At 52.8% G+C, this 27,129-nt stretch overlaps 4 protein-coding genes across 11 annotated transcripts in view; 2 read left to right on the top strand and 2 right to left on the bottom strand.

Annotated features, from left to right (window-relative positions):
- AUP1 (AUP1 lipid droplet regulating VLDL assembly factor) lies at positions 1 to 3,074 on the bottom strand. 4 transcript variants are annotated; one of them, XM_006172486.3, is made up of 12 exons: positions 2,889 to 3,074; positions 2,671 to 2,808; positions 2,441 to 2,591; positions 2,061 to 2,245; positions 1,743 to 1,815; positions 1,576 to 1,649; positions 1,283 to 1,349; positions 1,084 to 1,186; positions 830 to 949; positions 593 to 708; positions 290 to 408; positions 1 to 179 (listed from the first exon to the last, which is right to left on the bottom strand). In XM_006172486.3, the coding sequence occupies exons 1-12, from the start codon at positions 2,936 to 2,938 to the stop codon at positions 146 to 148; spliced, it is 1,230 nt and encodes a 409-aa protein (XP_006172548.3). In that variant the 5' UTR covers positions 2,939 to 3,074; the 3' UTR covers positions 1 to 145. The 4 variants fall into 4 exon arrangements, with proteins under 4 accessions (XP_006172548.3, XP_014409979.2, XP_032353812.1 ...); XM_014554493.2 differs by having other exon boundaries at positions 2,061 to 2,591; positions 2,889 to 3,046; XM_032497921.1 differs by lacking the exon at positions 2,671 to 2,808 and having other exon boundaries at positions 2,889 to 3,031.
- On the top strand, positions 3,069 to 6,477 carry HTRA2 (HtrA serine peptidase 2). Of its 2 annotated transcripts, XM_006172484.3 has the most exons (8): positions 3,069 to 3,828; positions 3,934 to 4,138; positions 4,228 to 4,422; positions 4,644 to 4,676; positions 4,913 to 5,018; positions 5,159 to 5,228; positions 5,914 to 6,009; positions 6,115 to 6,477. In XM_006172484.3, the coding sequence occupies exons 1-8, from the start codon at positions 3,317 to 3,319 to the stop codon at positions 6,278 to 6,280; spliced, it is 1,383 nt and encodes a 460-aa protein (XP_006172546.2). In that variant the 5' UTR covers positions 3,069 to 3,316; the 3' UTR covers positions 6,281 to 6,477. The 2 variants fall into 2 exon arrangements, with proteins under 2 accessions (XP_006172546.2, XP_032353813.1); XM_032497922.1 differs by lacking the exon at positions 5,914 to 6,009 and having other exon boundaries at positions 3,250 to 3,828; positions 6,115 to 6,475.
- LOXL3 (lysyl oxidase like 3) lies at positions 6,433 to 25,144 on the bottom strand. 4 transcript variants are annotated; one of them, XM_032497917.1, is made up of 15 exons: positions 25,129 to 25,144; positions 24,753 to 24,816; positions 23,009 to 23,333; positions 21,117 to 21,280; positions 20,245 to 20,459; positions 9,625 to 9,844; positions 9,202 to 9,382; positions 8,916 to 9,070; positions 8,513 to 8,680; positions 8,217 to 8,379; positions 7,788 to 8,031; positions 7,582 to 7,697; positions 7,371 to 7,507; positions 7,153 to 7,264; positions 6,433 to 6,987 (listed from the first exon to the last, which is right to left on the bottom strand). In XM_032497917.1, exons 3-15 carry the CDS (start codon positions 23,319 to 23,321, stop codon positions 6,914 to 6,916), a joined length of 2,262 nt encoding a protein of 753 aa, XP_032353808.1. In that variant the 5' UTR covers positions 23,322 to 23,333; positions 24,753 to 24,816; positions 25,129 to 25,144; the 3' UTR covers positions 6,433 to 6,913. The 4 variants fall into 4 exon arrangements, with proteins under 4 accessions (XP_032353808.1, XP_014409848.1, XP_014409803.1 ...); XM_014554362.2 differs by lacking the exon at positions 25,129 to 25,144 and having other exon boundaries at positions 24,753 to 24,923; XM_014554317.2 differs by lacking the exon at positions 25,129 to 25,144 and having other exon boundaries at positions 23,009 to 23,392; positions 24,753 to 24,923.
- The window catches only part of DOK1 (docking protein 1), a 3,430-nt gene continuing 1,338 nt past the window's right edge, over positions 25,038 to 27,129 (top strand). Inside the window, exons 1-4 of the mRNA XM_032497923.1 lie at positions 25,038 to 25,720; positions 26,070 to 26,369; positions 26,541 to 26,634; positions 26,821 to 27,005. Of these exons, the coding sequence (XP_032353814.1) occupies positions 25,661 to 25,720; positions 26,070 to 26,369; positions 26,541 to 26,634; positions 26,821 to 27,005 (639 nt within the window). The 5' untranslated portion in view covers positions 25,038 to 25,660. The remainder of the gene's footprint in view (positions 25,721 to 26,069; positions 26,370 to 26,540; positions 26,635 to 26,820; positions 27,006 to 27,129) is intronic.

The raw sequence follows: 27,129 nt of genomic DNA on the forward strand, positions 1-27,129 counted from the left end.
TTGAATGAAAACCCTGAATTTAATGTGATATTGGGGGGAGCCCCATGCCTCCCTTTTTACCACCCACCCATCCGGCCTGTTGTGAGTTGGGTGAGGGCTGCCCCCAGTCTCCGTCCTGCGGCTCTGGGTGCCATCCTGTACTCAGTCAGCCTCCTGGGCCTGTCCTCTCTGTGAATCTCCTGTAGGACATAAGGAAGAAGACATTGAACGGGCTTTGCTGTATTATCTCCACGAAGAGCTCCCTTCTCCAACCTGTCCCTTTCTACCCATCATTCTCCAAACCCCTCACCTTCTCGCGTACTCATACAGCGCCTGCTTGCGCTCTTGTAGACTCTCCTGCCGGGCCCAGGAGGACTTGGCAAATGTTAGGGCTGTGGGCTGAGGGGTCGCTGGGCCAGAGCTGGGGAACTGAGGTGATCACAATGTCAGAGGGCTTGCGAAGTCATCATTAAACACCCATCGAATGCCTACTTTGCAAGAGAGGCACTATGCTAGGGTCTCAGGATCAAAAAAAGAGATGTCAGGGACAGAGAACGTGCAGACTGCCCCATCCCACCCCAAGTCTTGGACCTGACCATTTCTGGGGTCTCACCTTGGGGGTGGAGGCTGTGGGAAGGGACTGGGTCTCCTCAGTGACGTCTTCAGGCATGAAAGCTACGGCCCCCTCAAGCAAATTAGTGATGGTCAAGTCTACACAGCCAGTCCTGGCTGGGGAGAAGGGAAGAGAGGAGAGGAGAGGAGAGTCTGTTTCTTTGTTCACCTTCTCCCTTCACCACCCACTTTTCTTCCCTGTGCCTGTCTCCTTGCGTGAGGCCACCCTTCCCCATACCCAGGTCTCTCTGGATGACGCCCAGTGGCACGTGGGGTAAAACCTCCTTGACTCTCTGAGCCAGAGCTGCCAGCTGCACATCAGGAGAAGGGCCGGGGGAGGGAGGGAAAGAAGACTGGGCTGCAAAAAAGAAATCCGAAATATGGTGAGTGGAGAACTAGGTGGAAGAAGAGGCTGTCTAGTACAGGAACAGGGAGGAAACCACGACAGGCTGAAAAAATGGCTCTGAAGCTTTGTGTACAGGGACTACACACCTGACTGGGGACGCAACCTGGGGTGTCTCTGTCGCTTCATGTGCTCTGCTTTGTCTGCTGGAGTGAGTCGTGTCCCTGTCTGGCCCAATTCTTTGGCCACCAACTAGGGAGAATTGGAAGATTGGAAGGTTCTCAAGCCTTCGTCTCCTTCCCCCTGAGGGAAGACCCCCGCCTCCATCCTGCATGGGTCCCCTGTCACCTGTTGTACACGGAGGGCAAACTCCTCATTCCCTTCCCCCAGCTGGCGATGAACAGGACGGAGCCACCTGCAAAAACAATCCAGGACCATGTTGGGGGTACCCTCTCTCCACTCTGATACCTCTTTTCTTGGAACAGTTGTGGTGACAGTGGGGAGATACTAAATACTTCATATTGCCTCTGTGGTGGGAACTTGACATTAAAAGATCTGCAAATGGACAGGGCAGAGACAGCTACTTCCTTGACCTTGAGGTGAGTTTCTCCCAGCCACCAAAAAGTGAGGACAGTTAATACCTTACGTGATACATCGTGAAAGGGACGAAAAGTGACCACAGCAGTTCTGAGACCCAGGAGGCATCTGACACCGTCTGAAGGGAGGGCATGAGTGAGGTCTAAGTCAGGGCCAGGACTGGGAAATGTCCCCTCCAAGCCCAGAGATTCTCTGTCCAGCACACACTCACCACAGAGACTAGGGGTCTCTGGACTCGCAGGGTAAGAGGCTGTACCACATCCTGGATAGAAAATGGCCAGGAACTAGAAAGGGGAAGAGAGAGTATGGGATTTCAGCCAGCCTAGTCAGCAGCTCATACCTGACTTTAAACAGAACACTGTCAAACTGGACCGTAGAAAAGTGGGGAATATAGGGATTCAAGGAAAAGAACTAAAAAGGTCATGAGCTAGGAATGGAAGGAGCAGGGTGGAAAAAGGCTGTGAAAACCCAAGGGCCCCCAAGCCTGACCACCTACCCAGTTTGGAGACAGATACCTGTGCTCACCCACCTGAAGCGCAGGAGCCCCTCCCGGCCATTGGTGGCCTCTTCTTCGGGGAACAGCAGCAGAGGGGTAGGGGGAAGCCTCGTGGAAGCACAGAATCTCTTGAGTGACTCCACCAACTCCTCCCGCCCATCCATCTCCATGAAGCCCCGAGACCAGCACACGAAGCTGGGGGGACTATTGAGTAGAGGCTGGGATGGGGGAGGAGAGAAAGAAGAAAAGAATGTTGTGAAGGGAGAAAAATTGACATATGTTGTAGAAAGGCGGGGTCTGGGGTAAGGGTCGGTATCTTGAGTCCCCAGAGGAAACCTGGACGTGGAGAAGGGAGCCTTGAGCTGTGCCCCGGGAACCACCCCGCGGCGCTCTCGACTTCGTCCCCAACTCACGGTGCTACAGCTGGTGAGCAGATTGACTATGTTGTGGTCGAAAGGTGTCACGTGGTTGGAAATGAGGACCCTGACGCGGTGATCCCGGAGTCCAGAGTCCTCCTGCCGGGCCACGAGTCCCAGCACTGCACACATGGTCCGCACCACGAACCTAGGGATGCAGGCAGCGGTGACTGCGCGGCCTCGGGCCGGGTCCAGCCCTGACCCTCCTCTAGCGCCCGGGTCGGAACCTGCGAAGAACGCTGTCCGGTAGCGCGCAGCTGACCAGGAAGACGTGGATCCCAAGAAAGAGGCGCAGGACGAGAAGGCAGAACCCTACTGGAGCGTAGAGCAGCAGCGCGAAGAGTAGGAAGCCGTCACCCGGGAGCCTGCGGGCGAGAGGCGGGGTGATCGCGCGCAGAAGGCCAAGCGGACGCGGGAACTGGTCTCTTCCCGCCGGGGCTCTTACCGGTGCGAATCAAAGAGCCGCTCCGGCCCCGGCACCGGGGGAGGCTCCATAACTGCTGCTTTAGGGCTGTCGGGCTGCAGCCTCCGCCGCCATCTTCGCTCCCCGTCGCAGGGCCTCCTGGGAAGGCGGAGTCTCTGGGCATCCGCCCAGGGTGCCGGGAGCCGAAACCCTGCTGCGCCCCGGAAGGGCTAGCGGTCCCAGCATGCCTTGCGGGCCCTTGGGCCACCTCAGAACTCGCGTCCCGCGGGGACCACAATTCCCGGCATTCGCAGGGCGGGGGCGGAGTCGGCCTCCCGGAATCCTGGGTCCCGGCGTGCACTTCTGGAGACTTCAGGTACCGGCGTGCCCCGCGTCCCGCAGTCCTCCCGCTCGCGTCCAGAGCGCCTCCTCTGTGTAGGGCGGGCGAGGAGGCAGCCAAGGCGGAGCTGATGGCTGCACTGAGGGCGGGGCGGGGTGCAGGCTGGAGCCTCTGGGGATGGCGGGCTTGGCGGGGGGTTCGCTGGGGTAAGGGATCACTGTTGAGTCCTGACTTCCGGGCCCTGTTGACGTCAGGAGCTCCTGACCCTCAGGCTGGAGTGACTTATGGGACCCCCAGTCCCCAGTCCCGGGCCCGGCTGTCTCTGAGGGTCCCTGAACCACGGACGTGTCTGAAGTCGGAGACTTTGGATCCCCGAGCACGGCTGATTGCGGGGACCCCAGATCCCCGGGCCCGGGAAGACTCAGGGACCTCTGGAACCCGTCCGCGTGTGTGGCTGGCGGTGGCGCTGGGCGCTGGGGGGGCAGTGCTATTGTTGTTGTGGGGCGGGGGGCGGGGTCCCCCGGCCGTCCTCGCCTCGGTCCTTGGGTCGCCACCCACCTCTCCCCGGCGCCAGTACAACTTCATCGCGGACGTGGTGGAGAAGACGGCCCCTGCCGTGGTTTATATCGAGATCTTGGGCCGGTAACAGTGGGGTACACCCCGAGGCACCGAAGCCACGGGCTAGGAGGGCGGGCGAGAAGGAGGGGTCCGAGCCTCCTCATATCCTTACTTTCTCCCTCATCCCAGGCACCCTTTCTCGGGCCGCGAAGTACCTATCTCGAATGGCTCAGGATTCGTGGTAGCTGCTGACGGGCTCATCGTTACCAACGCCCATGTGGTGGCTGATCGGCGCCGAGTCCGTGTGAGGCTGCCTAGCGGTGACACGTATGAGGCTGTGGTCACAGCTGTGGATCCCGTGGCAGACATCGCCACGCTGAGGATTCAGACCAAGGTGGGGGTCGGGGCAGGCCATGTCTGGTTGGGGTTGTGAATTTGCTCACGTCTCCAGATGACAGGTCTCTTGTACCCATTCTCCCTTAGGAGCCTCTCCCCACGTTGCCCCTGGGACGCTCAGCCGATGTCCGGCAAGGGGAGTTTGTTGTTGCCATGGGAAGCCCCTTTGCACTGCAGAACACGATCACATCCGGCATTGTCAGCTCTGCTCAGCGTCCCGCCAGAGACCTGGGCCTCCCCCAAACCAATGTGGAATACATCCAGACCGATGCAGCTATCGATGTGAGTCCTGATATGAGAGAAATGACAGACTAGGTGGGGGAGCGGGTAGAGGCTGTGTGGTGCAGGCACCAACTATGATAGGTAGTGGATGGGCTGCAAAAATGTGACCACTTGATCATGGGCTGGGAAAGGAGAGAATTTGGAGAAAGTGCCTACATCCTGGTTATGGCCCCAGGAGTAGAGTCCCTGGGTCTTTTCCATATTTTCTCCTTGTTTTGCAGTTTGGAAACTCTGGAGGTCCCCTGGTTAACCTGGTGAGTGGGACATCCTTCTTTCCAAGAATCGCTGCCCCAGGTCAGTGTTGGAAGGGATGGGTTTTCCCTAATTCAACAATTAGGTTGGTCAAATTTCTGAGCAGTTTCTTGTTGGCTATTTCTCAGAATCCCACCGGGTCTCCCCAGCTCCCCAACACTTCCTACTACTCTTGCTCAGGTACCCCTATCTCCTACTGTTTGTTTGGGCTGGAGAATAGTGGGCTCTGTCCCTGCAGGATGGGGAGGTGATTGGGGTGAATACCATGAAGGTCACAGCTGGAATCTCCTTTGCCATCCCTTCTGATCGCCTTCGAGAGTTTCTGCATCGTGGGGAAAAGAAGAGTAAGCCTGGTTTGGAGGGATAGGGGTTCCTTTAAGTTGTGGGAGGGGCATTCATTGGACCTTGCTGGAGAGGGGTCTGCCGGGAGGAGAAGGAGGGGAAGGATGTAGCTGAGTTGGGCTCATTTGTCCCTCCATTACAGATTCCTGCTCTGGAATCAGCGGGTCCCAGCGCCGCTACATTGGGGTGATGATGCTGACCCTAACTCCCAGGTACGAGCTTTAGGGGTAGTGACATGTAGGACCGTCAGGGTAATCAGTGGTGGGCAACTGGCACTTCTGTTGAGCTTTGTTCTCAATTCTGTCTGAATCTCAGATGAGTTGCTTTATGCTTGGTGCCATCGGAAGAGCTGTCCCCTCTCGTCATTCTTGATTTTCTCACCCCCCACCCACCCCCCTCCATTTTGTACATCTCCCACCAGATTTTTCACCCCATTATTGCTTTGAGTAAAACTTCAGTCCATTAACCTGGTGTTTAGGGGCCATCATATACAGCTCAACCCCCCAGACCTGGCTTCCTTACATGAGTACATTCTGTATATTCTCATTTCCTAGTATCATATTTTTATTTATGTTGTTCTTACTTTATATAGTTAAATATCAGACCCATCCTTCGAGGTTCAGCTTAAGTTATATTTCCTCCATAAAGCTTCCCTTAGGATTCTAGAATGACATTAGTGCTATTGATCTAACACTGTGTGTCATTTGGCATTACTCACCCTTTCTATTCATGTCCCACTTCCTAATTGCTAGAAAGCAGAAAGTGAATTGGTATGTATCAGGAGTTCTTACTGCATGCCCTGTTCATACAGTTGTCTGTGTTGATGAGAGATTTGAGGTGAACCCAAAATGGGGAGAGTGCCTTGGTGTGTTAAGAGGGTGACCTGTGTCCTTTCAGCATCCTTGCTGAACTACAGCTTCGAGAACCAAGCTTTCCTGATGTTCAGCATGGTGTGCTCATCCATAAAGTCATCCTGGACTCCCCTGCACACCGGTGAGGGAGAGACTGCCCTGGGAGGTGGAGACCAGTGAGGTGTGCATGTGCCCTTGAACTGAGCTGTCTGTTGCCTCCTTTAACTCTGTCTATCTTTTGCCATAGGGGTGGTCTACGGCCGGGTGATGTAATCGTGGCCATTGGGGAGCAGCTGGTACAAAATGCTGAGGATATTTATGAAGCTGTTCGAACCCAGTCCCAGCTGGCAGTGCGGATCCGGCGGGGACCGGAAACATTGACCTTGTATGTGACCCCTGAAGTCACAGAATGAATGGATCAGCAAGAGTAGGAGGCTTCTTTCTGCTCTGATTTCCACCTGGCTTTCCTGGCTTAGGCTCTGAGGGCACCTGGACAGAGGATTAAATGAACCAGTTGGAGGCAGGTCCCTCCAACCACCAGCACCAATGCCTGAGCTCTAACGAATCACAAAAACACTTTTTATATAAAATAAAATTATACCTAGCAACATGTTATACTCAAAAACGAGGGGGAGGGTAGCACACTGCTCTGTCCCCCCACAAAAAGGTTAGAGGTAAAGCTGTATCTCCTTGAACTGAGGGGAGATACTGGAGTTGACCATCCTGACCTCCCTCTTGAAGAAAACGAGCTGCTGGCTGTCTTTTGTTCTGGGCAGTTAATCAGATGCTCCTCTTTGTGGCTGTACTTGGCTTGGTGCTGGGCCTGGGAGCAAAAATGCCCCCTGTGTGGCCATAGATCCGGACAGCTGGCCTAAGGAGGGTGATCACTTCTGCGTGACAGTTCCACACCCACAGCACACACTGGATGAGTGCCGTGGGCCTGCTGACGTCAGGGATTCTTCCTTGGTAAGCTCCTGAGGTAATGGCAGCCTCAGACCCCTGCCATTGGGGGCCAGTGGTGGTGTGCAGAGGAGGGTGGTGGCACCTTAGATGATCTGGTTGCTGGTCTGGCCAGGGTAGCGTTCAAACCTCTGGTTGGCCTCTTCACTGAAGGCATCACCTGCAAGGTGAATGGGTGGTTTGGGCAGGAAAACAGACCCACTGTGGGGAAGGGCAGGTAGAAGTGGAGAGACTGGGAGATCCAGAGGAACAACTTAGGGAGCAGAGAATTCATTCTTCTCCCTCCCATCCCCCAGTCTTTCTGGCTACTCTTCCCACCAAATACCAATGTGACAGTTGTGCACCCAGATGCGATGTCCATCATATTTGCAGTTACATTTCATTGCGTTGTTGGTGAAGTCACTCTCTGCCACTTCAAAGTTAGGGTTGATGACCACCTGTGAGTGGAAGGAAGTCAGCCAGCTGCAGCCTTCAAATCAGATCAAAGGTGCTTTAATAAAAGCTCCTCCCACTTGACAGCTGGAAATCTCAGATCCCAGGCACCTGTAGAATGTAGTTTCCTGGCTTCACATCTGTGATGTCAATCCACTGACAGTCAATGTCATGCCGGTAGAGATCCCAGCAACCCACGGTGATGCCCTGCTCTCCAAAGTTGGCACACTCATACCTCTTGGAGACATCTGAAGAGATCAGCATATGTCAGTGTGAGGCAAGTCTGCGGGATGGGGATACTGTCATCTAAGCCCCAACTCACCCTCCTGACACTCTGTGTCTTCTAGACAGAAACTAGCTTTGTGGCCCTCAGCCACCTTGGTGCCGTTGGGGGTCAGGATATCGTAGTGAGTGAAGATGTCCATGCTGTGGTAATGCCTGTGGGGATAAAGGAACCTGTTTCCTTCCCTGCCCCCAGCAAGCCTGCCCTATCCCCGGTGGCCTTGCCCTTCTACTTGCCCCTCTCACCCATGACACTCATGCCACACCCAGGAGTGGCGCCCCGCCTTGGGCCTGAAGTCAGCACGTCCCAGGTTGTGGATCTGGGAGGAGAATCTGAGCAGACGCCGGTGGCCATAAGGCCAGTTGGCTGAGCGGGCCGAGCTGGCCAGGCAGTTCTCCTCGGCAGCGCAGTACAGCATGTGCAGGGGCCGGTCCTCGATGTAGGCCGTCTCCTGCACCAGTGCTGAGTGCAGCAGCAGGTCTGACGCGGCTGCGCCCCAGAAAGAACAGAGAGTGTTAGTTACAGCTGAGGGGCGGGGCCAGACAGGACCGCTGCCACCCACCTTCCACAGAGTTCTGGTTTTCATACCCCTGCAGATGATAGCCCTCTTTCCCTGCAAAAGGGTGGCCCAGAGCCTCCCTTCCCAGGCTTGCATCACCCTACCCTTCACTCACTCTCAGAACAAATGACTCCAGCAGTGAAGCGGGTTCCTGTCCTCTTGCAGGTGACATGGGTGCCATGATGAGCACACTGGTCCAGGGACAGTTCAGTCCCTGCACAGCGCACTCCACTCATCACCACCTCTGTTACATTCCCTGAGTCCCAGTACCAGGTCTCCTGGGGACATACCAAGGTATTTCTGTGAGGTCCCCCCATTAGCCTCCCGGACCAAGGGACTCATTTCCACAGTCATCTGCCCCAAACAGCCCTGGGAGGCAAGGGCCTTGGTTCCCCTCTCCTTCGCACTCACCTGCAGGCCATGGCTGGCATAGCCCAGTCCAAGCTGCCTACAGGCCACCATGGCCTCCAGTGTCCCCCAGTCATCCCCACAGATGAGGCCCCAGCGAACGGACCCAGGTCCCCCTATTTGCACCTCGACTCGTCCCTCATGTCGGCTGCGGCCCCCACTGAGTCGGATCTGTAGTGACACAACAGAAGTGCTGGGGAAGCTTTTGGGGTGGAGTGGAGGGAGCCTGCAGCAGACCTGGGCTGAACAGCGAGCCAGAGGCACTTAAAGGGCCAGCAAGTGGTGGCATCAGGTGAGAGCTGCTGGATAGTGGGGCAGTGGGCAGCAGGGCCGTCAGACTGGTGGATCATGACCAAGACTGGATAGGACGTGAAACACCTGAACCAAGGTGCAAAGAGGGACTGACCTTGGTCTCTACCCCAGTGTAGGGCAGGTTACATCGGACTCCAGCATCCCGGCTATGGGAACAGTCCTCAGCTGTGATGTTCTTGTGGGGGCAGTTCCAGAGGGAGGGTTCCTGTCCAGAGCATCGAACTTCACTCAAGTGGATGGCACCCATGCCTAAGGTTACAGGTCAAAGATCAGGAGGTTGTAGCTAGACCTTCGTTGTCTGCCCAGGGGTCTCCTTCCCAAGGAATGTACCCACCAGAAGTGTATACCTCCTCCTTCCCCCTCCCACCTGCACCCCTTACCCTGCCCCATGCGGGCACCACTCAGAGCCTCTCGGGCGCTCCCGAAGCCCAGCTCCCGACACACCACGCTGGCTGCCTGCAGGTCCCACTTGCGGTCACAGACTGTACCCCACGTGCCAGCCTTCAGGACTTCTACCCGGCCCTCTCCTGGGTGGGCTCCGCCCTTTAGACGCACTCGGGCCTGTAGAGGAGAGAGAGGTACCCACCAGCCGTGAATGGGGACCTCAGCACAGAGAGGGCTAACAGACCTGGGAGATAAATGAGATTCTGCTGGGAGGGAGGGGGCAGTCTCAGGTCTGTGGCCCACCCCCTGGAAGGTTCCTCTCTGTCCTCAAAGGTCAGGGCTGTGCTTAGACAGGGTGTGGCCAGGCTAGGGGGTTCTCCACCTGGGATGGGGAAGGTCAGAGTCACTGTCTCACACACCTCCCCCTGAGGCTTCGACTGTTGCTTCTTCTGGCCACTGGATGCTGCTGCATAGAGAGGGCTTGGCACACAGCTCACCACCGCAGGGGACCCCCCGGGGCACCTGGCGGTGTCATTGGCACGGTAGAACTCCAAGGAGCAGAGGGAGAGGTGGGCTTCCGTGCCCACGCAGTCCACCCCATGCAGACCAAAGGAGTGTTGCTGCCGCTGGGCCAGCAGCCTGGGGGGACAGGAGTAGGGTGCAGTACGGTAAAACAATGCTCCTGCCTCTTCGCCCACATCCCTCCTCCCACTCCATCGCCTCCACCACCCCCTGACCCTTCGTGGCCACATTGGCCCCTCTTCCCCTCTTCTCTGCAAAGAGACAAAGGTAACAGTGAGTAGTTCCAGGCTGAAAGAGCCTAGGTTAACCGGGCAGCAGGGATGGGGGCGGGTGGGATTCGCTGGGGCCCTTGTGCAGCAGAAGGACCCTATGGGTCTTGACTGGCCAGACAAAACCTTGTCCCACATGGTTTCAGGATGCTGGCCCTAATGGAGGCTGAGGCTGCTGTGTAAAAAGAAAAGGAAGCCAGGGCTGCCCAGCTGGAGGAGACAGGCGGGAAGGAGCAGCTGACACAAATAGGAAGCCTAAGTAGCCAGAGCGAGCAGATCCTTCTGTTACACTGAGACTGAAATGACTGAATGAGTCCGGATGCAAAGGAGTAAGTCTGGGTCTACGTGGCTTCTTAGAGGCCAGAGGATGCTGGGCAGTTATGCGAAGAACAGACCGGGTGGTGGACACAGGAAAGTCTGGAGATGGCATATGGAGGAATGAAAATGTATAAATGCAAGACAGCCAAAAGTTACAGGGCCCACATGACCAGAGAAGGAGAGCGAATATGAACACAGAAGGGTAGACGTAGCCCCAGACCTGAGCTGAACTGTATGCATCTTTAATGAAGTAGTCCACGCTTCTGCAACTCAAACGTAACAGAGAGAATGTTCTGTAGCCATGGAGCAGGAAAACGGGACTAAACTAGAGGTTTTAAGACCTGGAAACACTGCAGAGAGACGCTAGGAAGAACGAGGGGACTTGTTTATCGACACCAACAGAATGAGATATTGCAGTGAAGCCTGGCATGAGAGAAGTACTTTCTTCCCAGAACAGCTGGGAAGGAACCAGAGGAGGCCTGGTGTTGGCAGAGTTGGCCTGGGAGGCTGGTTTGGTGGTGAGCTATTGCAGTAAAGTGCTCCACGACTTAATGTCAGAGGAAGGAGGGAATATGACGATTTGAAGTCATTGGCTGGTAAGACACAGAGAGATGGAAAGGTTATCAACAAAACAGACAAAGGAAGCCTGGAGACTTTACAGAATACCTTTAGAAGCTCACAATAAGTGGATTCTGAAGCTCAAAGAGCCCAGGTTGTGTCTCCCAAAGCCCTGTCTGGCTGAAAATAAAATCAAAGAGGCCATGCTAGGAAAAAGGCATCTGTCTTCTAAACTCCCTCCTCTCCTTCCCTGCAACTAACAAAGCCCTTCCCCCCAACTAACAAAGTAGAAACGACACTGTGCACTTTAGTGTAGGGGTTAGGGAAGGCCAGAGTATGGCCACGTTGGACAAGATGATCTTAGGCTAAAAGGGCAGGACAAGAATACCCCCAAATTCCAAGTCCCTTTGAAGCCATAGAAGGAGGAGCTGGGGAATGAGGGGTACTGGGGGACCACTGAGTGATCCTGGGATGCTCTGCAGGGAGGAGGAGACAAGAGAAAGGGATGGGTTCTCTACATCTCAGCCACGGCTGAAGAAGCTATCAGGGAGATTTTCATGTTCAAACTGCCTTTGGAAGCCAAGTGAGACATAATCACTGGGACTGGAAGCTTTCCACTCCCTGGGGTTCTGAAGTCACCCAGGAGGAAAATTATGGAACTGGGAGCCTCATTGTGGAAACTGGGCCAGAGAGACAGGCTGTCATCTGACTCCATCCGTGGTAAAGTTTCCAGAGGGGATCCCGAGTCTTACTTCCAAGTCGGTAGCACTTATTTAAAAAAAAATTAATCAAACAAATGTAGGAAGGGAACACTGGTCCCTTAGGCAAACGTGACTTCTTAGGGGAGAGGCAAGCATGGCATGTGAAAGACCAAAGGGCCAGAGTATCTGCTAAAATCCATGCGGGAAAGATAAATAAGCACGTGCAACAAGGGCAGTCAGTGGATGAGCTTCTGTTGAGATTTAAAAAAATCCCGTGACAAGCTTAACTCCTCAGAGAATGACCTAAGGGCCAGCTTTACTTTACATCTCAGGGAACCATCTGGAAGGTGGCTTGTAATCCTTCCTGCTGCTCCCCCGCCTCTTGGCAGAGGCCTCTCTGGACCCCTTCCTCACCACAGCCCGATGCCCCCGACTCACCACGTGGCACCCCTCTCCTCTCCACCCAGCCTGAACTTTGTTTACCTCTTGACTGGCCCCCTGCCCACTCGGGGTTTGGGTTTGACTTTAAGCTTGGTGACTTGTCTGAAAAAAGGAGAAAGAAGTTAGTGGAGGCAGCAGTCAGTTACACTACCCAGGAAAGGTAGAGGGTTCTTTCTTTCTTTTTCTCCGTTTCTAGGAAGGCCCCTTCATGCAGAGCATGGGAAGCGGTAAAGCGAAGGCGGTCAGGGTGTCCGCAGACATTGAGGCTGCATACCACTTCAGTGTATTTTGGGAACTTGTGCCGCTCTCTGGATTTAGCAACAGTGATGAGAAGTCTAGTATGTCAATCCAGGTGATGAGGGGAAAGGAGATAGAGAAATAGTAGAGGGAGGAGAGAGAGTGGGAACGTAGGTGAATCAAGGGAGGTCAGGAGTAGGCGGGCGAAGGAGGAAGCACGCAGGTGGCTGAGGCTGGAGTCCAAGCCATCTGGGGGAAGTATAAAGATGCAGGGGCTCCTCCTCAGACATTCCGACATTATTTCCTCCTTGCGCTTCCCAAGATCAAAGCTTACCCATCCCCATGCCTGCCTCCCCTCCCCTCCCCGCTGGAATGGCCATTTCCCAGTCGTAGCCCTAATTCATCGGCTTGGGTTCTGGGATGGACATGGATAGGCTGCCTTCCATCCATCCATCCACCTCCTGGGGCCACCGTGGTGAGCAGGAGGTCCCGGGGCTCTTGCCCCATTACCTTCCAAGGGGCTTGGAGCGTCTGGCCGAGGCTTTGGCCGCTCGCTTCCTCAACTTTCTGTGAGGATAAGACAATAGCAGAGACAGGGTCAGTCTAGAACCAAGTGGAAGGAACTGGTGCCACTGGGACCAGGGGCAAGATTTCTTTTCAAACGGTCAGAAGGGTTCCTTGTGGCAGGATAACACGAGATCCACCCAAGGCTCCACCCTGCACAGCTGTTTGGCCTTATAAGCACACAGCCAGCCGGGTGAGCAGCAGTGAAGAACGTGGCCTCAGACCGATAAAGACCCTGTATCAGGACCCACAGAAATCAGGCCAAGGCAGATGGGGAATAAGGGCTCGTGGTGTGATATCAGGGCTGATCTAAACCCAAGGGGAGGGCAGGGGGAAGGGCGTAGCAGAAGGGTGTTGGGATCACCAGACTGACCAGGCGAGGAAAGAGAACTGGCCTGGTAACGCCCAGGCAGGCTGACTGTGTCTTTTTCTCTTGGATGTTCTCCGGCTTCTGGCATGTCCAGGCCTGGGGCCAGGGAACCAAGACCAAGGGACGCTAACTTGGCCTGGCTGGGGAGCATGAGGCCAGCCTGCTCAGGATGACAGCACCCTTCTTGCCTAAGTTAAACCCCATATGCTTTAGTCATTCTAAGCTGAGCTCATCTCCCCAACTTACTTTCCGGGGAAATAAATTCTAAGCCTTATTTATTTTTAATTGGCCTTAATATTTGACTTATTTTATTCCTCAAGAGGTTGCCTTAAGTCTAATGTATGGAACCTGGGTCTGTTTCTCCTCTCATTCTCCCTTTGATTTCATATTTTTTTTATTTTTAAAAATATTTTATGTATGTATTATTGCATTATTAACTTTTTTTGGTGGGGGAGGGGAGGTAATTAGGTTTATTTATTTTTGGAGGAGGGACTGGGGATTGAACCCAGGACCTTGTGCATGCTAAACATGCGCTCTACCACTTGAGCTACACCCTCCCCCTCCCTTTGATTTCAAAGGCTTCAATTTTGCTCCCTAGTTTCCCTGTTCAACTATGTATGGATGAATGCAGGTCTTGCCTGTCTGTCCTCATAAACTTAGGGAATTCCTTGTTATTCTCTGAGTTATCCTTTCTTTGAACACTTCCCTGCTCTGCTGTTTCTCTTGAAGAGTCACCTTTGGACTGAGTATACTACATGCAGATGTGCTAGGATTTTAACATATAGACTTTAAACAGGGCTGAAGCTGCTTGGCATTTCCCGCCCTGGCTTCTTCCTGACGATGTGCTTAGTTGGTTTTTCGCAAAAACATTCAATATGCCAGCATTCCCAGTAAAGAGTCTACATAGCTCTCAGGTCCCTTTCCTGAGGCACTACTGAGACTTTAGACCCTCTCACCATAAGCATAGTGTGAAACTTTTTCTCCAAACGTCTTTTTCTCGAACATGTCTAAAATGAAATATACTTGGAACTTTCTTCCACCAGTAACCCAGAGAGGTCATCTTGATCTGCAGAGTAGTACTCAGAAAAGTGCAGTGTGATCTCAAAACTTAGAAGTGGTACTCCTCTAGTTATTTAAGGATCTTATAATGTCTTTATATTATGTATTATATGGTATGTATAATTATATATATATTATAAGGTATAATATAGGTTATATTAAGGACCTGGTACTTACCTAGGACCAGTACTTATGTTTGTCTTGACTCACATTTCTTCATTCACAGATGTGTTTGTTTTCCCTATCATTTATTCCTTCAACTATCAAACATAAAAACCTGCCTACATCTCCACATTTTCTTCTCCAAGGCCACAGCCCCCAAACACTTCTGAATTCCTTCCGCTATGATCCTTTCTCTCCTCAATCGAGAAGTCGCACATAACCCCTCCTACTCAACTGAATACTTTTAAACAAGTTCAAATCTCCCTCTCTCTTTTGCACACACAATATATCTTTCTTCCTCTTCATAGAGAAACTTTTCAGTGGCTGTCTACACTCATCATTTCAATACCTTCTCTCCCCACTCATTCCTTAACCCTCTCCTTTCTGGTTTTCCCCACCCTTCACTCTGCAACAATACATCAGATAGGCACTTTTTTAGTCTTCATTCTATTGATTCTTTTTTTTTTTTCTTTTTTTCCGCAGAGGGGAGATAATTAGGTTTATTTATTTATTTGGTTTTTCAATGGAAGTACTGGGGATTGAACCCAGGACCTCGTGCACGCTAAGCATGTGCTCTACCACTTGACCTGTACCCTCCCCACCTCATCCTATTGATTCTTGGTGGCATCTGACACTCTTGTTCTCTCTCTCTCCCTCCTGGGCTGTCACAACCCTACTAGCCTGGTTTGATTTCTAATTCTGGTTGTTCTTTCTTGGTTTTCTTTGCAGGCTCCTCCACTGTCTAGTCATTTAAATTTTGGGACCTCTGTCTAAGGCGTTCTTCTCTTCTCATTGCATATCCTGTCTATATGTTTTCATTCACAACTAACCTTGTATATTCCATTGCTTCTTGATGTTTCTACTTAGATATCTTAAAGTTATCTAAACTGTAATGTGGATCCAAAAAAAAAAAAAAACCTCATAATTCTTTCAGCAAAATCTACTCTAGAAACCAAGGAGTCAACCTTGACACTTCTCTCTTCTTTGGCTCCCAAAGTCAATCCATAACCAAGTCCTGTCAGTGTTACTTCCTAAATGTCTCTCTAATCCATTCACTCTTGCTCTCCTTTAAACCATTATCAGAAATGCAGACAAAGTGATCTCTTGGAGCTACAAGCCTGGTCATGTCCTCTCATAAAAACACCTAAATGATTTCCAATTTCTTGTATCATAAAGATCTAGATCCTTACCATAGCCTATAAGGTCTTCTATGATCTGGTGCCTAGTTACCTCTCTTATCACCTCTGTATTCTCAGCACCTTGCACAGTGCTTGGCAAATAGTGAGTTCGATAAGTATCTGTCAAACGGAAATGGACTAGAAGAGTGACGTCTTAAACAGCCCTTAAGCTCCTCAAACCCCAATTTCTTTGCCAGCAAAAGGGCAGTAAATGGTTCAATTATCTACACATTCTTTTCCTCTTGTAAAATTCTACAACTTTCACATATTCTAGGGTGGAACTACCAATCCAAGTTTAAAAATGGTAAATATATCATATTCCGATTTCCTTATTCCCCAAATCCTATCGACTTCTCTAAAAGCTAGCACATGCGTCTTCTTTCTCTAAGGCATATGGAGCTGTTTTTAACGATCCTGCCTAGCCTTTATCACTGTATTAGCTGTGAGGATTCTCCCTGTCTGACCTGACCTGTGAAAGAGTCTCTATGTCATTCCTCATCACAGAATCTCCCAGGACTCCTGTAATCTCCTTCCCACTAAGAACGACCTGTGGATTTAGTTTATCCCCTTCTCCAGCCTTCATATCCCAGACTCAGTAGGAGATTCCAGTATGTACAGAAATGTTCCTGATTCCTGAAAATTACTCAAAGCTGTGCATACTTAGGGACAATTCCTGGATCTCAGAATACCCAGGGATGGCCCAATTCTAAAGCTAATTCTTATGAACTTGAAGCCCAGAAATGCCTGATGGCACCATCCTCCCCTCTCCCTTCAGAATCATTTGAGTTATCGCTTCTCTTATTTCCTATATTCCATCAGTCATCCTGCATCTCTTCATTTCCCTCTCTCCTTGTTGTCACCCTCCTAATCGGCTTCATTTTGATAATTCCTAAGTAGTCTCACTGCATCTAGCACCTCTTCTAATTCACTACCATCAGGAAGACTTTAGAAAACGCTGGCCTTATTTTATCACTGTCCCATACAAATATTTTGATTTTTTAAATTTTCCACAAAATAAAGGTAAAACTCTCCAATCTGGCATTAAAATTGTCCCATTTTGTAGCCTTACTTTATCCATTCAGATCTTCCATTATTCCTCAGCACAAACCTACTCTAGTCGCCTGTCTTTCAAATACATCCATTTTCATCTCTGTCGGGGTCAAAAATGACTTCCATGTTGCTACATCCAGTGCTGGTTTCTCAGTACCTCATGTGTTTAGACCGATCAGCGGTGCTGACTCAGGTCAGCCCTCTCCTCCATGAAGCACTTTACTTGGCTTCCAGGCCGCCACACTCTTCTTTCTACTTCACCTCACTGTTTGCATTTTGCCTTATCTTCCTGACCTCATAATATTTAAGCTCCCCAAGGTCCAGTGCCTGGACCTCTTTTTTCCTATTTACACTCACTCCGTTGGTGATGTTGTCCAGTTTCTGAGCTTTAAATACTTGTATTCAATTGAATTCTAGAGTCATATACCCAACTGCCTACTCAGCCTCACCATTTCAATGTTGTAAAGAGCCTCAAATTTAACCCCCACTCTCCCATCCCCACACAAAACATGCTCCACTCACTGTCTTCCTTATCTTTTTTATCTTATTATTATTTTTTTTTTTGGTGAGGGGAGGTAATTAGGTTTATTAATTTTTGGAATAGGTAGTAGGGATTGAACCCAGGACCTTGAGCATGCTAAGCATGCAACCTACCACTTGAGCTACACCCTCCCCGCTCGCTGTCTTCCTTATCAAATGAAGCCACCTCTGTACCTAGCTCAGGCCCAAACCCTTGGAATGATCCTTAACTCCTCTTCTTCCATCACACCACACTGAATCCATCAGCAAGTCCTGCTGACGCTACCTTTAACTCTACCTTTGACACAGAATTGGATCATTTTTCACCACTTTCACTGGTCACCATCACCTCTAACTTTCTTTACTTGGCCTTCAGGAGACAGTAACCTCCTCACTATCTCCCTGCCTCCTTGATTATATGGCATCCCTTGAAGCTATTCTTAACAAACCAGCCCAAATAATACTTTAAAAAAGGGGAAGTCAGATGTCACACCTCTGCTCAAAACCTTATTTAGCACAGAGTGAAAAACCAGTCTCTCAAGTGGCCCTACAGGATCTGGCTCCCCATTCTTTTCCTGTCTCCTCCTACATCACATCTCCTGTCATTTTTTCCCTTATTCACTCAGCTCCAGCCCCAGTGGCCTCCTGGAGCATGATAAAAATCCTCCCTCCCCACCTCCCCACCCCACTGCCCTGATACACACACACACACACACACACACACCCCACACTCTTCAGGGGCTTCTCATTTCTGGTGCCTCTTCCTAGAAATGCTCCTCTAGGTTTTTGCAAAGCTTGTGCCCCTCACCTCCTTAAATCTTTTCTCAAATGATGCCTTCTCAAAGCAGCCTCCTCTGACCTATTTAAACCTGTGTAATGCTGGCCCCACTTCCCGTCCCCTTCCTGCTTTATTTCTGTCTATTAAACTCTTTGCCATCTTTACATTTTGTGATTTTGAACTTATTTTGATTCTTCTCTAGTCCATGAGATCAGGGCTTTTCGTTTGCTTTGTTCATTGTTGAATCCCTAGTGTCTACAACAATCCCTGGCACACAGTAGGCACTCAGTAAATAAACAGAGAATAAGTGAATCTCCACACTTTTGTTCATGCTACCCTTTTCACTTGAAATGCCTTCTATTTAAATCGTACTCATCTTTCAGAACCTGGTGTCTGGATTAGAAAAGGTAAAGAACACAGACAGGGGAAGAAATATGGCCCCAAGATAGATAACAGTAAAGGAACAGAGCACAGAGATATTTAAAAACCGTTTTAGTCTCTATACCAGATAAAGTATGTTCCTTGGGACTCAAAGAACTTTCACGTGTGTCTCAGAGATAAAGCAAGGAAAATGTAAGCAAGTATGGAGAAGACTGGAGGTTGGATAATATACTGACTTCGAAAAAGAAGGAAGAGGATTTCTCAATCTACAGATAATTACTAATTCTAGAATAAGTTATTAAGTAGAAAGTTTGTGAGCATTGAAGGAAAAAAATATGGTGATCCTTAGAAATCTAAAGCATTTCAGTAAAAATTAGCTCAGTCATACCACCATGATTTCCTTTTTTGATAAGATTACTGAATTGGAAGGTGGCAGAATGGCTGTGAACATAGTGTAAATGGATTTTGGCAAAGACTAACAAAAGCTCCCATGATTTCTATACATAATTATAGATAAGATGGTGAAATGTGAAATGTTGGCTACCTCATTGTAGTGTTCAGTTTGTTCCCAACTGGTTGGAAAAAAAAATTTCACAACTAATGCTTAAAGGTTTGCTGTAAATCTGCAGGATTCTTAGAAAGAGTTGGACTTTGGTTCCAAACATTTCAAAAATTTTAATAGTCCTTTGGATCAGAAGGCATAGCTATCACATCTATTGAACAGAGGAGGCCGGGAGGGATAACAAAATGTAAAAACGAGGTCAAGATTCAAGATAATCTCATGGGATCATCATGGCGTTTTAGTGGCTTTTAAATGATATATCAAACAAATTTAATAGGTTAAACTCAACAGATTTAGGTTCAGACAGGCTGCTCCATCAGCATCAAGAATGAGGAAAGACCTGGATTTAAGTGGTCACAAGGTCAACATGAGTGGGCTGCTGCCTCAACAGAAAGGCAATGCAAAGTCTAGACATGCTGTCATTAAAGATGAGTGTTTTCGCTGTACCCTGTCCTGATCAGACCGCATCTGAAGTAGTGTGCCCAGTGGAAGGCTACCCAGATGTCAAGAGGTCTTTCTGCAGAACTGATTAAAGGAAGAGCTGAAGAAAATAAGTGTTTAGATTACAGAGAGATTTCCGATTTTCTCAAAATGACCAAGTTAGATTCTCCAGGGAAGCAAGACGCTGTAAGCACAGGGCCGTTCAGCAGTGTGATTCCTTCCCCCGAAGCCGAAGCCGGCGCGTACACCAGGGCTCCAGGGCAGGTGGAGAGGGCCTGGGCCGAAGCATCCTAGGAGTCCTGAGGGCTCGCGCACTCACACACGCGCCTCTGGGCGGCCTGAACCCAAGGCGGGGCGCGGCCTCTCCCGGCGCCCTCCGGCCTTCAGGGTTTGGCGCTCCGGCGGGGACACGCCGCCCCGCGTGCGCCCCCAGCCTGTCACTGTCGGACTCCCGGAGCCCAGCCGCGCCCGGACCTCCCCCAACTCCAACCCACAGGCTCCCGGGCTGCGCCGGGGCCGCAACCTCAACCTCAATCTCCAGCCGGCCAGCTACCGGGCGCGGCCTGGCGGGGCTGGGCGGGGCCTGGAGAGGCCGGGCGTGGCCTGGCAAGGACCCGCGCTCGCCCGAGACGCCGCCTGCCGATCGTTGGCGTCTAGGACACTGGCGCGCCACCAGCCGCCGCTCGCCCCGCCCTGGCTCCGGCCACAAGAGCTTTACTGGTCCCGTGTTAGACCTGCCTCGGGGACCTCTTCATGGTCCTACAAGGTTTCTCAACTTTCCAGTTTCGCAGAGGCCTCCGTATCTTCCCACTATTCCACAGCCCCGGGTTCTCCCAGTGCCCCAAATCCTCTCGGAGGTCTCTCAACCCCATTCCTTAATAAGCACCCTTCAACCCCAGTCCGCTCCACTCAGCGCCCGTGTCCTTCACCTGTAGAAGGCCACGTTGACTCTCTTTTCGTTAGGGAAGCCCAGCATCCCGCAGACCACGTGGCTGTTGTGGGCACTCCAGCCTTTGTCACACACTTGCGACCAGCCGTCTGGAAGCCTGACTTCGACCAGTCCCTCAGTCACGGGCAGGGGCCGTCTGCCCCGCCCTACCGCTGGTCGAAGTCGCACCTCCTCCACTTGCAGGTGATGCTCTACCTGGGGATGGGACCACAAGCAAAGGAAGGAATCCCCAGTAGCACCTTTCATATACCCTGCCACCCTTAAAGAACCCTGATTGAGTATGCTTGCTGTAAAGCCAGCGGTCCCGGCTGAGAGGGGGCTGAGAGGCATGCCTGCCCTCTAAGAGGTATTGACTGGGGTGTGTGGGTGTGTGAACTCTCCTGCAGTCAGGAGAGTGGAAGGACATGCTGTGCTCTGAGAAATAACTAAGGGTCCTGAAGAAGCTGAGCAAGGAGCATCTAACTCTGCCTGGGAGCCTGAGGGAGCACTTCACAGAGGAAGTGGCATTGAAGGCAGGGGGAAAAGTAAGAAGGGAGATGTTCCAGGAGAGCAGGAACATCTGAGGTGAGGGAGGGCACAGGATGCCCTGGAGACCAGAGATGAAGTTGCAGAGGCCTATGCCAGGCCTTGCAGCTTGAACACTAATGCTGAAACAGAACTGAGCTTTACGGTGTCTTGGAGCTCCATCATTTTGCCCCTGCAAGCATCCCATCGACTCAAATGACCCCACTGGGCGTATGTGATGACCCCCTACCTTCTACTATCTCATCTAACCACATACCACATATAACCACCCCACAGCCCTCTCTGTCTCACCACCCTGGGTGGCGTGTGTGTTTGTGAGTTACAGACCTCAATGACATTGGAATCCGAGAAGCCGGGGAGGCGCTCGTCCTTGCAAATGACCCCGGCGTCCTCATCGTGGGTACAGTCACTGTTCCCCCAGCCCCGGGAGGCACATTCAGTCACACTCCGCTCAGTCCCACTGCAGCTCAGGTTGTCCAGCCAGATGCGGCCTGTGGAGGGGGCAGATGAGGGGATAGAGGCTTGGGGAGGTAGCATGAGGGAAGTCATATGGATGTTGGTGACCGTGAGTACCGAGGCCTCACACCTGGCCATGATGATCCCATTTTTTTCTGGTAAGATAATGGGTGGAGAAGGGACAGGGGACCCTAGAAAGGAATAGGAAAGGGAGCATAAGGATTGAGGGAGGGTTGGTAGTGATTGGGGGATACTCAAGAATTTGATAGGGTGAATAAAAAGCCAAGAGTCAACACTGAAGTTATGATCAGTCCATACCCATTAAATGATAGCTGCAATTAATTGAGTACCTATTGTGTGTTAGGTGCTCTGCCAGCGTCTACCCATACATGATCATCCTTAGAACAGAACTGTCAGAAGGTATTATCACCATTTTGTATAAAGAAATTGGGGTTCAGAGAAGTTAAGTAACTTGCCTAAGACCACACAGCCAATACATGGGGTCTTAGGGGTTTGAGCCATTTGTGAGATTTGGAAATCTAAGATCCTTTCACCTCAGCCTCACATTCTCCCATGTGCCTGCCCTGTCTGTGCCACCACGTTGCCCCTCAAATGCTGGTCCCAGCCAACGTGCAGGGACCCTTCATGCACATCCTGACAGAACTTATCCAGCATCTGCTGGGACACCTACTCCTGCCCCACCAGGCTGCTGGAACCATTGCAAAGTCCTTGTGACTCTATGACTTTCCCCCACCAGGTCTGATTCAGTCTTTTGATGCCATGCAGAAAAATCCCTCAGTCGAATGACTGTCCTCACATTTGAAGACAACTAACATGTACTTGTTATCCAGAGCTTTTTCTTTTCATGCCAAATATCCCAGGTTTTTCCAGCTATTCCTCCCTGAAACTTGGTTTCCAACCTTTCACATCTGGGCAGCTCTCTTCTGAAAGTGTTTTTCCATTTTCTACTGTCTCTTTTAAAATCTGGCATCTAAACTTCATTGTAGAAGTGGCCTAGACAGTGGGTTTGGAGGATCATCTGCATACTGCACCAGCTTCTGTCCTTCAGTCCCACTGTGAGCTCATATAGTGCAAGCACCCTGAAATCTCAGTTAGAATTGCCCCATGCCCCTGCTACTGACATTCATATTTGTTTTTTTGGGGGAGGGTGGCAGGTAATTAGGTTTATTTATTTAAACAGAAGTACTGGGGACTGAACCCAGGACCTTGTGCATGCTAGGCATGCACTCTACCACTGAGCTACACCTTTCCTTCTCTGACATTCATATTTGTTCTAGAGTTTGTACTTGCCTTTCATAAGTTCCAGCCTGAGGTTGCAGCCCTGGCTTGTAATCTGATTTTTGTTGGTTGCAGTGTCTGTGATCCGTTCTGGCTTTGGGACATCCAGACATCATTTACCCCCTTTCAGCTGCCCATGAAACCAGCTGTACTTTAATCATACAGGGTTCACCTGGGTCAGGGCTGTCCTTACATGTGACTTTATGGAGCCATGCTGTTGCAGCAGAAAGGAACTTAGAGATCATCTAGTCATTTTCTACGTGGGGCATCTGAGGTCCAGAAGAAGGCACCGAACAGCCTCAGTTCATACCGCTCTGAGAAGTGACTGCTGGTTGGCTTGTCCTCCGTGGGTGTACTTGACACTGGCTGATCTTGGCGTTCTGTGTCCCTGTGGCTGTGCTATCCTGGTGTCCCCTCTCGCTACGATTCGGCAATACCTAGGCTGTGCCTGGAGCATCGCTCACCTGTTCCAGGGCCATATTTGGCGCTGTGGGTCCAGCCTGTGGCCTCGGTGAAGCCCAGCTCCCGGCACAGGACATGGGCAGCCTGTAGCGTGAAGTCATCATCGCAGATGGTGCCCCATTCGCCAGCTCGCTGTATCTCCACGCGGCCCTCGAAGGGCTTCCTGGGGAAGCCGGCCAGCCGGAACCGCAGCCCCTGGCTCCCGTCCTTCTTCTCGGGGGCCGTGGATGGGGATGGAGATCCCACACAAAAGCTGTACAGCAGGAAGAGCAGCAGCCCCCACGGGCTCCACTGCCAGACACTGACAGGCCGCATGGCAGGGACGGGCTGGGTGCCCCAGAGAGAGAGAGTATGTGAGGGATGCTGAAATCGAGCCAGGCCCAGGTCTGAGAGAGAGAGAGAGAGGTCACAAGAGGAAAAAGGACAGTGGTTAAGACCAGAGGAAAAAGAGAGGGATCCAGGGACTAAGAGACACAGTGAGAAAGAAACACACACTAAATAAGAGCAGAAATACAGAATCAAAGAGGCACAGCCTGAGAGACCCAGATTAGGGAGGGGGGAAGAGGAGACAGAGACAGAGATAGAGAGGCTCTCCCTCCCTTTTGCCAAGAATAAAACTCAGATTATTAGCTGTTATGCCTCACAGTGTCCTCCCCTAGTTCTGCCATCATCCCCACCAAACCCCTACTCACCAGTCTAGGAGACCCAGTGATCAAAAGACAGGGATTAGAGACCAAGAGTCAGACAATGGTTAAGATAAAGAGATAGAGACTGAGCAAGAGGTAAGGAGAGGAAGACCCAGACAGACAGGATGTGAGAGGAAGGGAAACTGTGGGAATGAAAGGGACCACACAGAGACAGTGGAGAGAGAGACAATTTGAAGATGGATAGAAAGGGATCAGGAGAGAGCCTGCACACAGAATTGGGGAGCAACTGAGACAGGCAGGCAATAGGTGAGGAGGAGAGGGGCTGACAGGAGCCAGGGGGCAGAGGCAGGAGGGACCCAGATGACCCCATTCAGCCAGTAAGGGGAAAGATAGCTACTGATTGTGGAGAGAAGCAGGCAAGGAGGGACTTAGGGAGACCCTCGGATCTTGGTTCTTCTTAATGGGAGCTAAGCCAAGAGTCCTTTGTGGGTAGATTCCAGGCAAAGAAGGTAGAGACTGGAATGCACTGGGGAGCTTGCTGCACAGCCTACATGCCCTGTAGGGTCAAGGGGCCCAGGAGGGCCGGGCTTCAAGTGGGGAAGGGGGGCTGTACAAGCCTCCTGCCGACACCGCCATCACTGTCACGGAGCTACCGGAGGCCAGGGCACCAATCAGCTCCTCAGCCTAGGCCTTCCCACTGTCTGGGGCGGAGAACAGCCCCTCTACAGTGAGCTACCCCACCCCCAACATGCTTCCCCCAACTCAGACAAACAAACCAACAGAACAGCTTTGTTCTGGGAACATTTTGGCTTGGGGACCCAGGGGTACGGCCTCACAGAGGAGCCCTCAGCCTCAGGGCCTTCTCAGCTGCCCGATTTGTAATACCCTGCAGCCCCCAACCCCCAATATCTGCTTCCTTTCTCTACCGTTCTCATGTCTCACTCTTCTTTGACAATAATAAAACCCTCAGTAGGTTGGCTTCCCTTTGACCCTATCCCACATCATCCCTTTTCCCTGGTCCCTCCACCATCCTCTCCATCCATAACTCCCCTTCCTCTCGCTCCCGGCAGCGTGACCACCGCCCCACCCCCCTCCCTACCTTTGGCTGAGTGGGGCCCTAGGGGCTGGGAGAAGAGTTCTGGTCCTGGAGATCAGTCCTAGGACTTCCAAAAAAAGTGCTCGGCCAACAGAGACTGGACCCCCACCTCCCTCCCCCCTCTCCTTTCGTTCCTCCCACGTCCCTTTGAGCCCTCCCACATTCCGCCTTCTCCCTCGATCCCTCCCAGGCCAGTTCCCTCCTTTTCTCCTCCCCTCCTGCTCGGAGCTGGCCGCGGCCGCCGCTCCACCTTCCTCCCACCCCTCTCCCCGCCCCTCCCAGCCTGCTTAATAAAGCTTTCTTTTCCCGCGGCTTGGATGCCGGGCAGCTGCGGCCAAAGAGCCCAGCACGCAAGAGGCCCCGGGGCCGCACACCGTACCGGGCTGAGGCCCGTGTGGCAGCTAGACTCTGGGCCCCGGGAAGGCTTCCAGTCCCCAGCCCCCAGCCCTTCCCCCTCGTCCCCGGCTCCGCGGATCGTAAACAGCCCAACTCAGGCCCGGCTGGGGGCGGGTCTGGTCAGGGGAACTGAGGCCACGAGGGCCACGTGGTCCCTCCGGGGCCCGAGGGTGCCCATCAGCATTTTTGAGGTGACGTCACGGCCTTCACTCTGAAGTCACGTTGAGCATCTGATGTCGCACGCAGCCCCAAGCCCGGGAGCCTGAGTTCTCTGACTGAAACCACGAGATTTCTCTTGGTGGAGCCACAGGGCTGGGCGTGGGGGCCTGAAGGTGGTGCACCACCCAGCTTATCTGGGTACCGCCCCCCTCTTCCTTCTCACTACTCTCTTTCCACTCTTTTCGCGGTCGGGGTTGGAGGGGTGGGGGTCGGGGAGGGACCGGAACGCCTCCTCCCGGCCCCGCCCCGCCTCGGGCCCGCCGGGCCAGGAAGCGCGGAAGGAACCGCCGGGGGCCATGGACGGGGCCGTGATGGAAGGGCCGCTCTTCTTACAGAGTCACCGTTTCGGTACCAAGGTACTCTGGGCAGGGGTTGCCGAACCCCATCAGAGCTACGGGTGGGCGGTAGAGCCCAGAAGGAGGGAGGGGGCGGGCAGCGGGTTGGAGCGCGTCGCCCGGGGCTGGAGCGCCCCGTGACGTTCCCGCCGAGCTCGTTCGCTCACACTCCGGAGAAGCGTCTGCCGGCCTCCGGGTGCTCCCTTTCTGGTCCAGGGAAGCTGAGCGGCATCCGCCTTGGGAAACTTCGCCCAATGTTGGGAGGCCTCAACCTGAAATCGGCCCGCGCCGGTCTCTCCTTCCCCGTCGGGGCCCGGGACCGCCGGTGGTTGCCCGCTCCCTCCCGAGTCTCTTCGCTCTCTCTCCTCAGCGGTGGAGGAAGACCTGGGCGGTACTCTACCCGGCCAGCCCCCACGGCGTCGCGCGGCTGGAGTTCTTTGACCACAAGGGGTCGAGCCCCGGAGGGGGTCGAGGGGGCTCGCGCCGCCTGGATTGTAAGGTGATCCGCCTGGCGGAGTGCGTGAGCGTGGCCCCCGTGTCGGTGGAGAGTCCCCCGGAGCCTGGCGCCGCAGCCTTCCGCCTGGACACCGCCCAGCGCTCCCACCTGCTGGCGGCCGACGCGCCGTCCAGCGCCGCCTGGGTGCAGACGCTGTGCAGAAACGCCTTTCCGGTGAGGGGGCCCGGGACTGCTGGCGAGGGGCTGGGGCGTGCCGCACTGGGCCCAAGAGGAGATGTGTGGGGTGGGAGCTGTTACAGCAGCAGAGGAACTGGGATGGCTCAGACCCCGGGAACAGCGTTGAGGGAATGACAGTCTCCTCCATACTCTCTCTCTTTACACCAGAAAGGCAGCTGGGCTCTGGCGCCCGCCGAGAACCCACCCAATCTTTCCGCCCTGGAGATGCTGGAGAACTCGCTGTATAGCCCCACGTGGGAAGGTAGATGCCCGAGAAGCCCCAGCAGGGAGGGGGGTAGGGAACGGTGTCCTCGGGAAGGCGGTGATAGCTACAAGGGGAAGTAGGAAGTTCCTGAGCACTGGCTTTCAAGCGTGTGCTCGGACAACCTGCTCCCTTTCCCCACCCCAGACCAGGCTAGGTGCCAGTCTGATAGTGTATTCCTTCCAGGATCCCAGTTCTGGGTGACCGTGCAGAGGACTGAAGCCGCCGAGCGCTGTGGCTTGCATGGCTCCTTTGTGCTGAGAGTGGAGGCTGAGAGGCTGACTCTCCTGACTGTGGGGGCCCAGAGTCAGATACTGGAGCCGCTCCTTTCCTGGCCCTACACTCTGTTGCGACGCTATGGCCGTGACAAGGTGCGGTGTTGTCAGGGAGGGCAGGCTCCCTTGGTTGGGCAGCTGTGGGATGGGTTGGGCAGGACAGGAAGGTAGGAAGATCTGCCCTCTGGATAACCCTTTCTTGCCAGCCCATGACCCCAAC

Source organism: Camelus ferus, chromosome 15 (genome assembly GCF_009834535.1).
Source record: "Camelus ferus isolate YT-003-E chromosome 15, BCGSAC_Cfer_1.0, whole genome shotgun sequence".
Lineage (NCBI taxonomy): Eukaryota > Metazoa > Chordata > Mammalia > Artiodactyla > Camelidae > Camelus > Camelus ferus.

Bases quoted from the DNA above. Each gene is read 5' to 3' on its own strand.
- LOXL3 (XM_032497917.1), bottom strand. From the start codon at position 23,321: ATGCGGCCTGTCAGTGTCTGGCAGTGGAGCCCGTGGGGGCTGCTGCTC. The intron at 9,845-20,244 runs GTGAAGGACACG...CTGTCCCCCCAG, and splicing joins GTCAACGTGGCCTTCTACAG to GCTGCTGGCCCAGCGGCAGC. The intron at 9,071-9,201 runs GTAAGGGGTGCA...CTGTAACCTTAG, and splicing joins TGGTGCCCGCATGGGGCAGG to GCATGGGTGCCATCCACTTG.
- AUP1 (XM_014554493.2), bottom strand. From the start codon at position 2,938: ATGGAGCCTCCCCCGGTGCCGGGGCCGGAGCGGCTCTTTGATTCGCAC. The intron at 1,816-2,060 runs GTGGGTGAGCAC...TCCCCTTTCTAG, and splicing joins GAGGGGCTCCTGCGCTTCAG to TTCCTGGCCATTTTCTATCC. The intron at 1,350-1,575 runs GTATTAACTGTC...TTGTTTTTGCAG, and splicing joins TTCACGATGTATCACGTAAG to GTGGCTCCGTCCTGTTCATC.
- HTRA2 (XM_006172484.3), top strand. From the start codon at position 3,317: ATGGCTGCACTGAGGGCGGGGCGGGGTGCAGGCTGGAGCCTCTGGGGA. The intron at 4,139-4,227 runs GTGGGGGTCGGG...ATTCTCCCTTAG, and splicing joins CGCTGAGGATTCAGACCAAG to GAGCCTCTCCCCACGTTGCC. The intron at 4,677-4,912 runs GTGAGTGGGACA...CTGTCCCTGCAG, and splicing joins GAGGTCCCCTGGTTAACCTG to GATGGGGAGGTGATTGGGGT.